Source organism: Hippoglossus hippoglossus, chromosome 19 (genome assembly GCF_009819705.1).
Source record: "Hippoglossus hippoglossus isolate fHipHip1 chromosome 19, fHipHip1.pri, whole genome shotgun sequence".
Lineage (NCBI taxonomy): Eukaryota > Metazoa > Chordata > Actinopteri > Pleuronectiformes > Pleuronectidae > Hippoglossus > Hippoglossus hippoglossus.
Window position 1 is genome coordinate 12,362,488 of NC_047169.1, and position 15,578 is coordinate 12,378,065.

The 15,578-nt window shown below is 43.6% G+C and overlaps 4 protein-coding genes across 6 annotated transcripts; 2 read left to right on the plus strand and 2 right to left on the minus strand.

Annotated features, from left to right (window-relative positions):
- Positions 1-459: 459 nt before the first annotated feature.
- On the minus strand, positions 460-4,115 carry LOC117752475 (archaemetzincin-2). The gene is made up of 7 exons (XM_034569810.1): positions 4,027-4,115; positions 3,068-3,356; positions 2,652-2,825; positions 2,363-2,491; positions 1,463-1,626; positions 1,105-1,281; positions 460-730 (listed from the first exon to the last, which is right to left on the minus strand). Exons 2-7 carry the CDS (start codon positions 3,354-3,356, stop codon positions 572-574), a joined length of 1,092 nt encoding a protein of 363 aa, XP_034425701.1. The 5' UTR covers positions 4,027-4,115; the 3' UTR covers positions 460-571.
- A 17-nt stretch (positions 4,116-4,132) lies between these two features.
- Positions 4,133-7,008, plus strand: si:dkey-21c1.1 (protein FAM104A-like). The gene is made up of 3 exons (XM_034569811.1): positions 4,133-4,890; positions 5,323-5,428; positions 5,724-7,008. Exons 1-3 carry the CDS (start codon positions 4,874-4,876, stop codon positions 5,979-5,981), a joined length of 381 nt encoding a protein of 126 aa, XP_034425702.1. The 5' UTR covers positions 4,133-4,873; the 3' UTR covers positions 5,982-7,008.
- Positions 7,009-7,088: 80 nt separating this feature from the next.
- On the minus strand, positions 7,089-13,767 carry tepsin (TEPSIN adaptor related protein complex 4 accessory protein). 2 transcript variants are annotated; one of them, XM_034569801.1, is made up of 13 exons: positions 13,670-13,767; positions 13,199-13,271; positions 12,132-12,223; positions 11,937-12,030; positions 11,769-11,836; positions 11,596-11,677; positions 10,945-11,010; positions 10,664-10,852; positions 10,310-10,493; positions 9,994-10,107; positions 9,781-9,859; positions 9,553-9,687; positions 7,089-9,466 (listed from the first exon to the last, which is right to left on the minus strand). In XM_034569801.1, exons 1-13 carry the CDS (start codon positions 13,706-13,708, stop codon positions 8,792-8,794), a joined length of 1,890 nt encoding a protein of 629 aa, XP_034425692.1. In that variant the 5' UTR covers positions 13,709-13,767; the 3' UTR covers positions 7,089-8,791. The 2 variants fall into 2 exon arrangements, with proteins under 2 accessions (XP_034425692.1, XP_034425691.1); XM_034569800.1 differs by having other exon boundaries at positions 10,310-10,496.
- A 174-nt stretch (positions 13,768-13,941) lies between these two features.
- ndufaf8 (NADH:ubiquinone oxidoreductase complex assembly factor 8) lies at positions 13,942-15,393 on the plus strand. Of its 2 annotated transcripts, XM_034570127.1 has the most exons (4): positions 13,944-14,007; positions 14,129-14,247; positions 14,874-14,984; positions 15,072-15,393. In XM_034570127.1, the coding sequence occupies exons 2-4, from the start codon at positions 14,167-14,169 to the stop codon at positions 15,090-15,092; spliced, it is 213 nt and encodes a 70-aa protein (XP_034426018.1). In that variant the 5' UTR covers positions 13,944-14,007; positions 14,129-14,166; the 3' UTR covers positions 15,093-15,393. The 2 variants fall into 2 exon arrangements, with proteins under 2 accessions (XP_034426017.1, XP_034426018.1); XM_034570126.1 differs by having other exon boundaries at positions 13,942-14,247.
- The last annotated feature ends 185 nt before the right edge of the window (positions 15,394-15,578 follow it).

Sequence of the window (15,578 nt, forward strand, 5' to 3'; positions counted from 1 at the left end):
AATACTGTTCTTGTGTATGTGACATTTTCACTGCAAAAATGTGATAAAGATCTGTTGCACGACATTGAGATTTTATAGTTTCTATTCTAAACATTCAAATGCATCAACCTTAGAACTAATAGAAACTCAACTATAAAGTTTAGAGGCAAGTTCATTAATAAAAACTAATATTTATTAAGTAGAATTTTATAAAACAATCTTTTTTTTTAAATTACACTTGACTGAACCCATTTTTTCATTCAGTCTGGAACCACAGGGGCCTGAGTTGTGGTTCCAATCTGCCTACATAACATTTCTACCGCTACCAACGAGGTTCAAACAATTAGTCAAACTTTATAATAAAAGACGTGTCCTATTGAGATCACGTCTACGTACTATCTGTGTGTGTTTGTTTCTGTCTCTCACCATTTACTTTGAGTACTTTTAGAATGTCAGGAGTGTGTAAGAAGTGGGTTTATATCAAAAAGCAGCACATATCTGTTGCATATTGCACATGAAAGTGTCGGGCTAAATACATTTTGATGTCACTGTCCTCTCCATTGTTTCCAGATCCACTGGAAAACACTGTAGTTCATGTTTTTTCCAGTACGTCCAGGCATCTGTGGAGCCAAAGTGTAGAAGCATGAAAGGCTTCAGTGGGTTTGGGACAGGAGAGTGCAGACTGAGAGACAGAGGCCTCATCTGGTCTGGATATTGATCTCTGATCCTCCTCCATCCAGTGCAGTAAGGCCTAATAAACACAGATAAGCATTCATTCAATTCATTCAGTAAATCAATAAATTAAGTGACTTACCATGGTAAAATTCCAAAGTCCTTGAAACAGCAACAAGATAGTGAGCCACCAGATCAACTTGTACTCTTTTTGTATCATGACTGCACCTTCTGTACATGTGGCACAGTAGAGTATCAACTGAAGCCTGGTGTCCTGTAGAACCGGTGCTGTCATAACCAGGACACACTATTATACTGTTTTCCTGAAGAGACCTGATGAAAACTACTGGATGTTAATCTGCACTGTAAAAATACTTAAATAGAAAACTAAGGAACCTGGTTTTATCTTATTATTGTTATTTCACAATGTTTTTTCTATGTTGGTTTTTTTACCTTGTATCTTTCAGCTATTTTGAAGCCGACTGAAACCTGCAGCTTGCGAAGGCAGATGGGACAGAAATCCAGAGGCCTGCGATCCGACTCCTCTAGATGGTTCGAGCCCTGCATGACGCAGCTCAACCACTGGCAATGCCTTATTCCAAACATGTGGCCGATCTCGTGTGTCATTGTCTGGAAAGAAATGTTTCACATTAGGGGTTTTCTGGTAACTCCACAGTAAAAAAAAAGAAGAAGCTTTAAATCAGCAGTATTGAGTGTTTTAAATCTACTGATTAACGTAGGTGACCTTTGGCAGGACCACTCAAAAGTGCATAGTATTAAAAGTGTGTGGAAGAGTGTGTTTGTTGGAAACCTTGCAGGAACGAAGCAGCAGAGTGCTGGAGATGGGGGGAGTGTAATATCCGTCAAACACAGAGTAGTCCCCCTGCTTTGGCTCCAGAAGTTTTTTCAGTCGACCTGCATAGTTTCTGCTGTAGAAGTTGTCGTCATACCTGGCGAAGCTGAAAACACCCATTCCTGTGCACAGTTGAAAGACAATGATGAGGGTGAGCAATAAAATCTCTCCTGGATCGTATGAATTTTAATGTAGCACCATCTAGTGGTAGCACAACCACATTACCTCAACAAAGACCAATTATCATGAATATAAGACAACATATTCGATAACTATTAAATGATTACTTATTGTTTCTAAATGAACACTGTGCATGTCCTGGATGTATCAGGGTATTCAAAATGCAGATTTAAAATATGTTGTGATGCAGTGGAAGAGGATTATTATCAAGTGTTGTGTGGCAGCCTGTAATATTAATAATCAGAGGGCATTATGGTCCGTGCATGAAGTAATATTCATCCATATCTGGTCAGGCTGTACGTGGAAAAATGTCCCTTAAAGGTGGTATTTGTTTTTTTCATTGTCTTTAGTGTACAGATGTAAATGTGTCTAAACGCTGTTAACATTTGCCTGCGCTGTTATCGCATCAAATGAAAACGTACAATGGAGTTCAGCACAACTTGAACATGAAAATTTAACAAGGAAATGGAGATCCAGAAACAGAGACAACTCTCCTTCAAAGTAAAAGTTTCAGGTTGTGAGGCGCCTTGGCTGCATTGGTCAATTTAAGGAGAGCTAAACTAAATAAATCAACAAAATAGCCGAAATGGTTACCATATGTACTTCTGACTCTTTCCCCACAACATCATGCAGGGACCAGTTATACTTTTTATTTAAGGCCTTGTGGAAAATTCTCACCCATACTGAGAGACGCCTGTCCAAAGACAAAGTTCCAGGAGTCTTTGGGGTACAGGTCAATCATTGTGATTCCGACAATACAAAAAGCATCTTTTGGCTTCCTGTTGCCCAGAAATCGTAGAAGATCACCTTAATTTCAACAGAAAACCATAATGAGAAAGCAACATCATGGACAATGATACTTTGGGATGACTGTTTTGACTGTGTTTTTCTTCAACACTCTCCAATTTCTACATGAAAGACAGCATAAACGCCTCGAAAGACAAAATTAACAAACTGCCTAACTTACCAGTGAGGATCTGAAGGTTGTGTGAGTTGCTGTTAACACGGAAAGAGCATCCCGTTTCAGCCACAGTAACTGCAGGCAGCAACTTGACAGAAAGCCCATAGAAGAAGGCCTGGCAGTATTGTCTGAGCCACTCCACATACTGGTCTGTCTGGACCCCCGCCTCCCCAAAGGAACCTATATGAAACACAAGATAGAATTAAAGCCAAAAGTTTAAAAATCTCCACTGTATCCATCTGTATTTAATGTAATGTCTCCCATATCTTAGTCAATGAAATCCGGTTAATCCTCAAGGGTTTTTCATTATTACTGGTACTGAGAAACACAGTCATTGTTAATGGCCATCTATTGAGGACGTCACTCTGTACCTGACATGAGGCAAAAAGGAAGCTAGCAGTATTTGACACAAACATACTCACCGATGGTTTGAATATAAACAGTGTTGTGGCTCGCAGCGGGGGTCTTCCTGAAGGGATCTCTGTAGAAGCTTTCAAAGTCCTGAGGCTCCTCAGGGTGAGCGGGGATCCAGTCGGAGTCAGAATGCACTGTGATGGGATGGAAGAGGGAACCCGGCTGCCCCTGGTGGAATCCCTCCTCCAGAAGACACCTTTCTTCATTTGTGTACTTCCTGTAAAGTTTGGCCAAGTCCTGACGATCAGAGACCAAAGCTGTTTGCAGTGTCTCTGCAGAGTGCTGGATCACCTTCATCTGCGGCACAGAAATACGCCATTAACATACAGATGAATTCTAAGTGAAATTTGAAACTTGCTGAGGTTATGTCTCTTATTTTTTGTAAGTAGGATTATGCAAAATATACTCAGCCAAATTCCAGGAAATGTTGTAGAGGGGTGGGGCATGATCTAAGGAATGACAGATATGTGCAGATCTGGATCAGGGGGAGTACGGTGTTTGTTTAACACTTTCACTTTCTCAGAAAGTAATTCAAGGATGATGATGAAATAATCAGCAGGCATTTTAGGGAACTGCCATTTATGAGTGTGTGCGAATGTGGTGCAGATCCAAAGGGAAATCTTGTAGTTGAATTATCATTATCACACTAATCCTGCAGTTGAAAAGGCAGTTTATGAATTAATGTTGGTCTCGATGAGCTGCAGCACTTACTCCACAATATAAATGAGGGAAAACAGCATCAAATTACAGATTATCGACCCAGATGACCAGAGTGTGTAAATACATGTAAACGGTAAAACAATGCACCTGCCTGGACAGACACATGTATTTCTCTTCAAGCTGAAAGCTGCCGGAAGTAACTTGTGACATTTCTAACATCGATTCAGTAAACAACACTTCCGGTCGACATTGTAAACGACATCCTTGCCATTCTATCAAAATGTATATTTGTCGATACATTGATTACCTCGTTAATGTGGCGAGAAGGTGGAAATGAGAGAATGTCCCTGAGGAGATGAAGAACTTCACCATGTTGTTGACACCGGAAGTCGTTTCCTCTGTGACGTCACGTAAACAGAGGGGCGGAGCTTCAGGCGACAGCGACGAACAGCAGCGAAGAAGACGAACCCGCTGCGATGGCTCAGCTAAACCGCACCGAGCTTTCAATGACTTACATCTGACCACTTTATTCTGTGATAGTTCGTTAACTTCCCCTGTTTTACTGTCTAACGTGAGACTGTCGTCAGGTCCTGACATCAGCTAGCGGCGAGAGGACGGAGTACGAAGGCGGAAGAACTTTCCGGTGCAGTTAGCTTAAGTAGTTAGCTTCGGCACCGCCGTTCAGTAGCAGCAGCAGTAGCAGCTAGCGGGCTAGCCTAGCCTAGCTTAGCCTAGCCGGCTCCCTTTGCCGTCTGCCTGGAGCTCCTCGAGATTTCACTGCGTAAACGAGAGTACCTAGCAGCTAGCTGGTTAGCTGGTTAGCTCTCAGGCTTCCAGAGGCAGGCTGTGGTATCGCCGGGGCGTTGGATGGTCGGTTGGCCGGCAGGTTGGGCTGGACTCGGAGCAGTGACAGGGCTGAAGTAACCCTCAGCGGAGGTTTGTGTTGTAGCCAGCTGGAGGTTAACTCTCTCACGTCCTGCATATTCTGATGAGATGAGAGGAAGCTTGCCATATTGATTTTCTACGGAATGGTGGTGGAGCTGTGACATAGTAAAGGCATCTGGACCCGGCCCACAAGAAGTGTCGACCTTTCTGTTTGCCCCCACCCCACCCCACCCCCCCAAACAAAAAATACACCCGACAAGACTGGAGAAATGCTGACTGACAACAGGTAACCATTTCCACCCTAATGCAGCCCCTTCATTCCACACGGGATTACAATCAAACACCTCAGCTGTACTGCAGCATGGTGTCCAGATCATTCCTTTCTATAGCACACTAATCTAGACTGTTCCACATAACAATGCCGTATCTATATGTTGGATTAAACTCCTGCTAAATCCCAGTGAAGTTATGTTAATCATTTTTGTTCTCATAATGGGAGTGCCACATGTCTATTCATGTAACTGCTCCTGTGTGTGTGTGTTGCTATTTTTGGTTCCTCTTCATGTTCTCTCGATGGTCTGCCTCCCTCCCTCCGATCTCCCTCCCCCCTCCGATCTCCCTCCCCCTCCCTGCATCATTTCTGTCACACTATCGCCTCCACTTTTATATACACCTCAGCATTTAACAACACTCCGCCTCCATTTCTGCTTTTGCACAGGAAACGACACCGTAGCTGCAACAGCGAGGAGGACCAGCAGCTCAGCTCTCAGGCCAAGAGGTCAGGAGGGGGACCCAGCCTGCTTGTGTCAGATTTGGACTCAGAGGTGAGACTGAAGTCAGTTCATCGTCAGACCATTACACAGACAAGCATTTCATGAAAGTTGTCCTTTGGGAGAGGATGAATCGGTCTGCAAAGGTTACATATTCTCTTTCTTCATGCGTAGAGTCTGACATTTGTGGATAAAGCGAGCAACCTGACATCCCGCATATAAATACGTGCCTCTGCAATCCATATGCAATGCACCAATGTCAGGAGAAGCACTGAATGTTTTATTTAAGGATTCTCCATCCATTCATGAAGCTGCTCCTCGGGGGCCCCTCTCTATTCTGTGTTTGCAGTCTTCCAGCAGTGACAGCAGTAACGGGATCAGTAGTCCAGAGAGAGCAATAGTGGTCACTACCAGGCCGTGCATACACAGCCAGAACAACTGCATCGCCCAGCACGCCCTCAGCCCAAAGCCTGAAGACTCTGCCAGCTCCATGCAGCACGGTTTCCACGGCAACGGCAGCAGTATCTCTTACGACCACATCAACAGAGTCCTGAGGGAGGCGCACTTCAGCAGTCTACAGACCAGAGAGCGCCCGGGCTCGACATGACTGTGACCTCTGGCCCTTCTCCTGACCTTTTGTCCCTCACCCATCGGTGCAGACGCTGCCGGCACGGTGGCTCCTCTTTGAAAGCCTCAAGCGACACACTCGGGTCAGGGGGGAGGGGATGTCGTGTGGGGAGGTTTACAGAATTTGGGCACAAAGGCTCATCCCCACCTCGCCATGTACCATTTGTTGAAACCATAAGCACATCCGCCTTTCCATGGCCCAGCCACTGTGGTTTTCTGTGCAGTATTGATGTGTAAGTGTGTTTGTGTGAGTGCATGTGTGTGCACGCACCCTGTGCACTTTATAAAGAGTTATCATTCTCTTTACATGCGTGCATCGATGTGTGGACATTTTCATTGGTGCTAATCACAAGAGAAGTGTGATGATGATCCAAAGTGCTTGCAAAACTAAATAAAGCTCAGCACTTTACTCAATAACTCCTCATTCTGTTTACTCTTGACGGGGGAAGGCACTCACACGTTTGTATCTGTGAATTGGGAGTTGTGATCCCCTTCACCAAATAAGTTGATGGAGGCCAACTGATTCACTCCCAAGGAGCACTATTAAAATCCATCTAGTTTAAAAGAGTTTAGGCCTTTTCTGTTTTCTCTAACCAAAGTAATAAAGTTAGAGTAAACTGTATTTTGCAGTTATTTTCCCTATCTAAAAGCTAAGGTGTGGCAGGTCAGAAGGTTCAAGTTAATGGAGCAGTGGTTCTTGATGAGGCCCACCAACCTCAGATTGAACCCTGGCTAATTCCAGAGCTGAGAGTTGACGCAGCAGCCCGCTGCTCCGCTAGTTCACTCAGCACAGTGCATCTAACAAATCAAGCCCCTGAGAAAAAAGGCTGTCTAAAGGAATTCAGAACCAGGTTTTACTTCTTTAGCATCTAACATGTGTATGAGCGTGTCATAAGACTGTCAGCCATACTTGTTTATGGGCGGTTTAATATGACCAGTACACTGTGTTGCAAATAAAGGAGGTGTGATGATTCATATTTTGTGTAATGTTCCAAATCATTTGACATTGAAATAAAGTGTTATTGGAAGTGATGTTTGAGACCATTTCCATTTGTGAATTTGCAGCATAGTGACACTCACTTATATGTAGTTGTTGCTGTAACAAAAAACAGCATGTTTTATTCTTCAACCTGTGCAACAGCGTGGCTCACTGAAACAAAGTGACTGTAGCAGTAACGGTACAGTAGCTTTCACTATGTACCAGTAGGTTTCCATTATGGTATGTCGTTTGTACTAAATGCCACATTATAATGTGTCACTGAAATAACCATAGTGGATGCAGTTTACATTATATTTAGAAGTGACTGTTAAGTTGAAGATATTTTTCATTATGCTGATTGCAGATGTTTAGCACATTGGTTATTGCACACAGATTATGTCATCAAAAACGTCCATGTTAGTTCTCCACACTCAGTTTTTTCATTAAAGACATGCACTCTATTCTCATTGGTATGTTTCAATCAATACAGGGTAGAATGACTTAACTTGTAAACTTAACACAATACTGATAGCTTAGTACCAAAGAAATATGGAAGACGACTCTGCTTCGTAGTTTCATGAGATCATTAAAAAAAGCAACTGTAGTGCAAATTACAAATCAAGGGATTGTCCCTCAGAGGTTCAGGGGCTGCTGCGGAGGTGTAAGAGTTGTTACCTAAAATAAATCCTGAGATAAAGCAACCATCAGTTAGAACCTGTAATTCAAGACAACCATACTCGTGAAACATTTTTGAGAAATTCAACTTCATCCCTCAATGACCACAGCTCAGAGTCCTGAATCTGTCTCTTACCCAATCTGCTGCTCATAGGTGCAGTGTGTGGGATTCAAAGCAATACCTTAGCACAAATTGTATAAATGAAATATAATATTCATAACCTGTTTTCAGTTAGTAACTCATGTTTTTGTTCACTTAAAATGAGCCAGTCACATCAAAATGAGAGGCAGTTCCTCCTTTCATATTGAATTACATTGTTTCTCCAGTAGCCCAGAAGGGACAAATCAAACACTGGCTCTGAGGAGGACGTTTTGTATTTTATGCAAACTGAAGGCCAATGCAGGTTCTCCTACATTTTTGGAAGGGGAGGGGGGAGGGGTTGAGTTGATCACAATGTGCAACCTCACTGCTAAAAAGGCTCTCATGCAAAGTTCAGACTACGAATCACTGTGCAGTTCATACTACATGATTGACTAGGGACAGGGTCACACACTACGCAATCTTCACCCCGCCTTGTCTGCAGGTAAACAGTTAATGTGGAGAGCAATATACGCAGAAAACATGAACCAAAATGCATCAGCAATCAGCTTTTTAGTTTATCTGGATTCATATGCAGATAGCTGTGAATAAAGATGAGCCAAAATGTTGTCTGGACCTAAAGCAGCTACTAGAAGAGTCACTGTTTGTGTTTTGGGTGGAGAAACATTTGTGTGACATTAGAAACTAGTCCAACTGTAAACAGTGTACAGCGAACGGATGACAGAGTCTTGGCACTGAAATCAATTCTGTCTACACCAGAGCCTCAAAACATCCATCGAGTGGAAAATCGGGTTAAAATCATGTAGTGTGAACTCAGCATAAATCCCACACGCTGGTCCTCTAAGTCCAGCTTCCACAGAGGCACCCCACATATATGAATAGACAACTTGGACATAATATGAATCTGCTGCCTCTACAGTATAACCTTGCAGATCTGAGCTTGTTTTTAATTAAATAGATTTCCTAAAATGATATATATATATATATGTGATGACATCATTGGTTTAGGTCGAACAGTTCCAGCAGCAGTTGTTGGTCAAAATTTGAGAAATGAGAAGGCAGATACTGGCTGGCTGCTATCGGATGCAGCCGAGTTGCAAAATGAAGGAGAACTCTCGCTGTTTTTACTGGTGACAGGATGAGTTGAATGTTCTGCATCGTCAGACCTATACACAGCTGCATTCTGCTTTAAGCCATCCTCCTTTCTGTCCGTGTCAGTCTGGGACGCTTCTCTTTCCCTCTCGCACAGCGGCCTCCCCCTGGTCACCAGCTCCATTCCACTGAACAGAGACACTCTGCTTAGACAGAGCTGCTCGCCCTGCGGCTCACAGAGAGGGGAGGAACCTCTGTCTCTGGTAAGCTCTGGATCACCAACAGCCAGTGCAACGTCAGCAGTCCTGATAGGCTCTGGCTGAATGGAAGAAAGTTTCACCTCATCATCGTCATTCATCAGGTCTGCTGAGTGTTTCTGTGCCAAAGTCAGACTAGAAGGGGAAGATGGGTGATCTGGTAGCTGAGTGGCATCTATGGGTGCGACGTCAGGCTGATGATGGTTGAGGTTGGTGCTGTCAGCAGAGCAAGACGGTAGTAAAGGGTCTGAGTATGAAGATGTGTGAGGCTGATTACTTGTAGCCTGGTGGCTGCCGTTTGCTGTATCCTGCTTGGGAGCATTCAAAGATCCACCTGTCAGAGCTTCAAACTGTCGCAAAATCTGTTCGGAGGAGAAGAGAATTAATCTCCTGACCTAGTTCTGTCATATCATCACCACGTGTTGTTTTCTATGTCTGGCTCCCTTACCTTGGTGGCTTTGTTTGCCACAGGCCCTGGGGGCCCCTCACTCAGCTGGCGAAGTCTCCTTTGTGTGGCTCCAAACATTTGCTCCAGAGAGAGGAGGTCAGAGGTCATGAGGCATGCGATAGCACACAGAGCCCTCTGCAGGATTGGAGGAAAACGAGACGTGAATGTTAGGATTGCAAAATATCATAAAGAAAACCTGGGTGATCAGCGAAGCCTATTCATTGTTACCATCTTAACAGTGTTTGAGGGATCTTGAAGTTTGCTTGAGAGCAACTCCACCACAACCTCACAGTTAAGAATGGAGCATCTGAAAGATTAGATACAAAGACAAATATTATATCACTTATTTAATGAGCAAAAATAAAAGGTAATTACCATATTATATACACAGAGAATCAACCACAGCATCTGTATTCTCAGGCTGATTTTATATGTACTAACTCTTTGATGAAGTGCTGGTTCTCCTCTCTGGACAGGAACACTCTGGATCCTTCAGTCAGCCTGCTGATGAGGGCCACCTCCTGGCCACAGTCCCCCAACTGCAAAGCATCAACCCTGGAAATCAGACAGTGTTCGAAAAGGAGAAATTAAAATAACCGTGGAAAAGTTGAGAATCTGTGCATCATCTCTGCACAGAAAATATATATATATATTATGTTAGGTGTTAAAGTCCGAGTACTAGTAGAACTACAGTAAAACTGGTGTTCACAGAAACCTCTCTCCTCACACAGCTCCACAGGCTGACCTTGCCACTAACCGTTCTGATAGGTCACCACTGCTCTCTCTACTGGCCCCCGATTGGCTCCCGGTCCCCGCTGACTTGCTGCCCACTGAGGCCCTGCTGTTGGCTGCGATGTCCTGAGAGGAGTTGTGAGAGGAGCTGTTGCCGCTGTCGGTCTCTTCCCAGCCGCCTCCTACCTTCCCCGGGCACCGCTGGGTCACTGCTGCGGTGAAGGGACCAGATAGTCAAGGGGAGAACATTTATGGATTTAAAGTGGAGTCTCAATGCTGCAGCTTGAGCTCGTCAGTGACTCATATACTGTGACATAAGGTCATAATTTGAGATTGAAGCCTGTAGTCTGTGTTTTCTATCACACCGTTAATGACTGACCTTTCGGTTTGTGAGCAGGCAGGTTATAGGCACATGCAGGCACCGCAACCTCTATGGGTGCAGACGGCGCCACTACGGCCCTATAATGGTTGTCTTGGAGACGGATGCCCTGGTGTTCAGTCGGTGGAAGGACAGCACTGGCCACTACCTCTGCAGCTTTCTGGATCTTATCCAATAGTGAGTCACTGCCTGTTGGGAGGCACAGGTACAGACATAAGCTTGATTTTATTTGTTTGTGTGTATGTATATGTGTGTGTGTGTGTGTTGGGCAGATTGCTCACCTGTCCCCTGCTTCCCTGGACTGTAACCAAAGCCCTGCATTCCTGACCTGTGGTCAGAGCCCATACCTGAACAAAAAGACACAACACATCTATTGTTCCTTTGCTTTCAGCTCACAAAATTCAATCACTGAGTTCTGTGTTAGTACCGAGTTCTTGCTCTATGTAACTTAAGTGATCAGGTACGATTTCCTGTGACAAGTGTGTGACTGAGTTCAATTGTAATGCTGAACTGCCGAACCAAATCAGTTAAAAAGACTTAAAAACCAGCATTCATCTCCAATATTCAGCCAAGAAACTCTTGTATTTGTTACACCAGCAGCTCTTCTGGTTCAGGAAGTTGAGGATCATGAGTAACATCCATCCATTAGTTGTATTTTAGTTTGGTGAGTGGGACGACACAGTCAGAGCTCCGGTCAGCAAAATGATAGACTTTTCTGATTGTTTTTTTTCTCTACATTAAAACCACTTAAACACTCTGAAATTCCGCGATTTGGCCGCAAGGGGCGCTGTTGCTCAGTGAAAGATACAGACTGTTGCTTTAAAGGAATTCCAGTGCATTCACATTGAATATGTAGATTTAATACTGGCTTTGGATTCAATAAAGGGACTTGTGTATAATGTCATTATCAATAGGTTATTTGTATTGCTCACCCATCGTTGTGGAGCCTAGGTTGAGTGGAGAGACGCTGCTCTTGTTTAACATTGCATCTGTGAAAAGCAACCTGGCCACTTCCTACAAACAGACAAAGACAAAACACTGAGCGAGTCTGTAACTTTCACAGATACGTGATGATCATGATGAAGAAATACAACTCGTGTCTCACCTGTGCTGTATTCCTCACTTTCTGGTACAATGCTGTGCCATGAATGGGATCAGGTGGGCCACTATAAACTTGAAGAGCAAAAAATGTCCAGTAGCAAACAGTGAATATTCAGGTAACAGAACAAACAGAGAATACTGAGAGATAACTGGGGGTAAAAGCAACAATAACCTGACGCTTGCTGGATGAAGGTGGAGTTCCTTCTAAGTTCTGTGAGGAAATGGTTTGAACCATGGCTGCAGAGATGGACAAAGATCTTCAGCACCTAAAAAACAGAGAGAAGAATTGAATTTTGAGTTACTGAAGCATTTATCTATTTTAAAGTTTCACTGTGCAGGCAGAAATGTAGAAATACACAGGTCTCACCTTTAATTTGACGTGACAGGACTCAGCTTGCAGCCTCTCCAAAAGGTACTCCAACAAACACTGACCACAACCTGAAGATTCATGGGAGATTTCTAATTGGGTGGTTAAGGATATCACTATAGAGTAATCAATACACCTGAGCTGGGTAATGGGTTATTATCCATTAATGGAATATCTATTCACCAATTATCCAAACCACTTATCCTTTAACGTCGGGTGAGAGGCGCGGTACACTGATCAACGACCATCGACATTTGTGCACCTATGTTCAATTAAGAGTCTCTAATAAACCTAACCCCAATCTGCATGTCTGTGGACTGTGGGAGGACGCTGGAGAAAACCCTCATAGAAACAGGGAGAACATACTAACTCAAACTCAATCTCACACAGAAAAGGATGAAAACAAGAACCTTCATGCTGTCAGCCACCGGTGTCAACCACTGTACCACCTCTTCATTTTCACTATACATCCATCCATCCATCCATTATCTATATCTATTATCATTTGAGGGTCACGAGGAGAGCTAGAGCCCATCCCAGCTGACATTGGGCGAGAAGCGCAGGGCCAACATAGAGAGACAAACAACCATCCACACCCACATTTACATATACGACCAATTTAGAGTCTCCACAGTCTTTGCACTGTGGGAGGAAGCTGGAGGAAACCCACAAGAACTTTCAAACTCCAAACAGAAAGACCCCGACCGAAACTGGATTCAAACAGTGAACTTTCTTGCTGATGACCTTGATCTGTATTTGACAGCTCCACAGCCCATAACATAAAAAGGGAGACGTGTCCCTGAGATAAGCAGAATTTGTCAAATCTTAAACCATAAAGCTCACAGTACTACCATCTAAATTTCTCTGACTAAGCTGAAATTTGGAGGTAATTTTCTAATATAATGTATGGTATTAAGAGCCAGTCAGTATCTATCAGCCAAATCAATTCATAAGCATGTGTCACATGAGCAACATATCATATCTATACCGCCCTCAGAGGCTACACATACTGTATACATATATATATATATATATCTACAAATACAACAGAAACTGCCACAGGATACTTCCAATCTCCTGGAACAAGTAGCCAGGACAGGGGTTTTCATCATCTGCTGTAGCCTTCATCAGGGTGGGCACCTAAAGAAGAGAGGTGGAAGAGATCATGAACAGATGGTGGATGAGAGTCTGGATCATACAAATCCATGTGTGGAGTGGAATGTTGAATCTCATGTTACTCGCATGTCTCACAGAACCATTCATGAGTGAGTTTAATCAACGGTGAAACTAATTGTGACATGGATAGGTGTGGTTTTCAATCGAAACTTTATCGGAACACTCCGGCGTGTCAACAGAAACATGACAAGATATGACTGGATGTGTTTCTTCATGTTGTTAGCTTAGCAGGCTAATAGCGAGCTAAAGGTAGCACAAGTTAACAGGATTGAACAGGCGGGTGGACGCTGCGTGGAGCTCGACCCGCTGCAGTCAGCTGTCGGCCGGCTCCTCTCGCTGCTCGGGCTGTTCTCGGTACTCACTTTCTGGAGGAAAGCGAACCGCTCCATGAACGTTGCCATGATTTCGCAGTCCGAGCTCCGGGTTCCTCATCTTCCTCTGAGGGCGGAGCGAGGGGAGGCGGGCCTCGAGGTGACAGCTAGCCAATCGCGGAAGAAGGAGAAACAATCCTAAAAGCGTATTGGCTCTTGGGTGCCGGTGTCCGATGACGCCTACCGTCGGGCAAAGGCGAATCAGCTTTAGGGAAGCTGGAGGGGACATTTTGAGTGACAGGGAGACGAGCGAATCGCATTGACGGATGGTCCGCGGGGACGTTTCCTTGATGACAGGGTCAACAACATGGCGCTGCCCATGGTTTAAAGTATGAATCTGTTCGTTGAGATGTATTTGTCAAGTTTGCCGTTAAATTTGAGAAACAGCGACGCAGCGTCGGAGTGGGAATCATCGTCTCCTTTCCGTCGAACTCTGCATTTGACTTTGAAGACGTGAAGGACGTCGGTGGAGTCAGTGAACTGCGGCCATGTCCGGGTCAAACGTGTGGAGTCGCAGCAGAGAGAAACTCCGAGCTTTCCCTGAGCTGTTCGCTCAGTGTTCATCAGAGGTGAGAACCGACACCCAGCAGCAGAGAGCAGTCACATGGGATCACTAAGAGATATACTTCACTACGGAAACGTTCAGCCCAGCGAGATGCTAATGCTATAAAACATGTCAGGAATGATAGGATAAGATAACAGATGGTCAGACAGAGGTGGACAACGTGAGAGTATAATGTAGAAAAAATGGCAGTAAAATAAATTAAAGATACAAAGAATATGTACATACTATACACATATTGCAGATATATACATATACAGACAGCAATATTATTTGTCGAGAAACGTACTTGAATAAAATACAGGGGCAAAGGATGATTGCATGAGGATGTATACTGTATTTATGCATCATAAATAAGGAAATATTTAAAGAGACGTTTATTTATATATGCATATATAGATTGTTAGATAGTATATAAGCAGGTATAGTATACAGTATGAGTATAAAAATGTTATGTTGAATTTAATCAAACTGCACCAAATTTCACACAGTTGCCATATGAAGATCCATGAATTATTCTCCTTTAAATCAACTTAATATCTCACAATGTTGAAAAAAATTTAAAAAACGACAAATCTGCCGCCTGATCCGAATAGTTTTTCTCTGTCTAATGTCACCGTCTGTGTAACTCAGGCAACAGTGTATGGGAAGTGTGTGGCAGCTACCACGACAGGCAGACAGGAGTTGAAGAGGGACCTGTGTGCCAAGGAATTTGAAGCACTGAAGACCTGCTTTACAAACGCAGTAAGTGGCAAAGACAGTCATCCTCCCACTGGTCTTTCCCAGATGTGATTTTTGGTTTAAAAATCATAATTTCTTTTTGTATTACAGGCCAAGAAAAGAGCCAAATAAATGGAAACCATCCTCCTTCTGTTGGAGCCACAGAAATCAACAGTTCAGTGCTGTGGCAGAAGACGTGAATTACCAAGTGTTGAGTGGCTTGTGAGGTTGAAAGGAACAGAACATGGCTGCTTCCTGATGCTGGGAAGCAACTGACTGTAACGCAGCTTGACAAAGGACATTGTAAATATGGACACTCTACATTACTGCCACCCGTCAGTTATGTATTTTTCAGCAGTGCATCTTTGCCTAGAATAAGTAAGATTGATTTAAATGTGTACTGTAGAGATGTGAATAAACTACAATTATTGTCCTGTGGTTGTATTCCTCTGCCCACCAGTGCAGTTTCAGTCTACTTACATCGACCGCCGAAATTTAATCAGTTCATCTTTGAGTCCAAGTGACAACTGGTCAAAATTTGATGAAATGTAGTAGTCAGACTTGAGAAATCATGTTCAAGATGACAAAGAGGTTTTTTTGAATCCACTTTGACCTTGA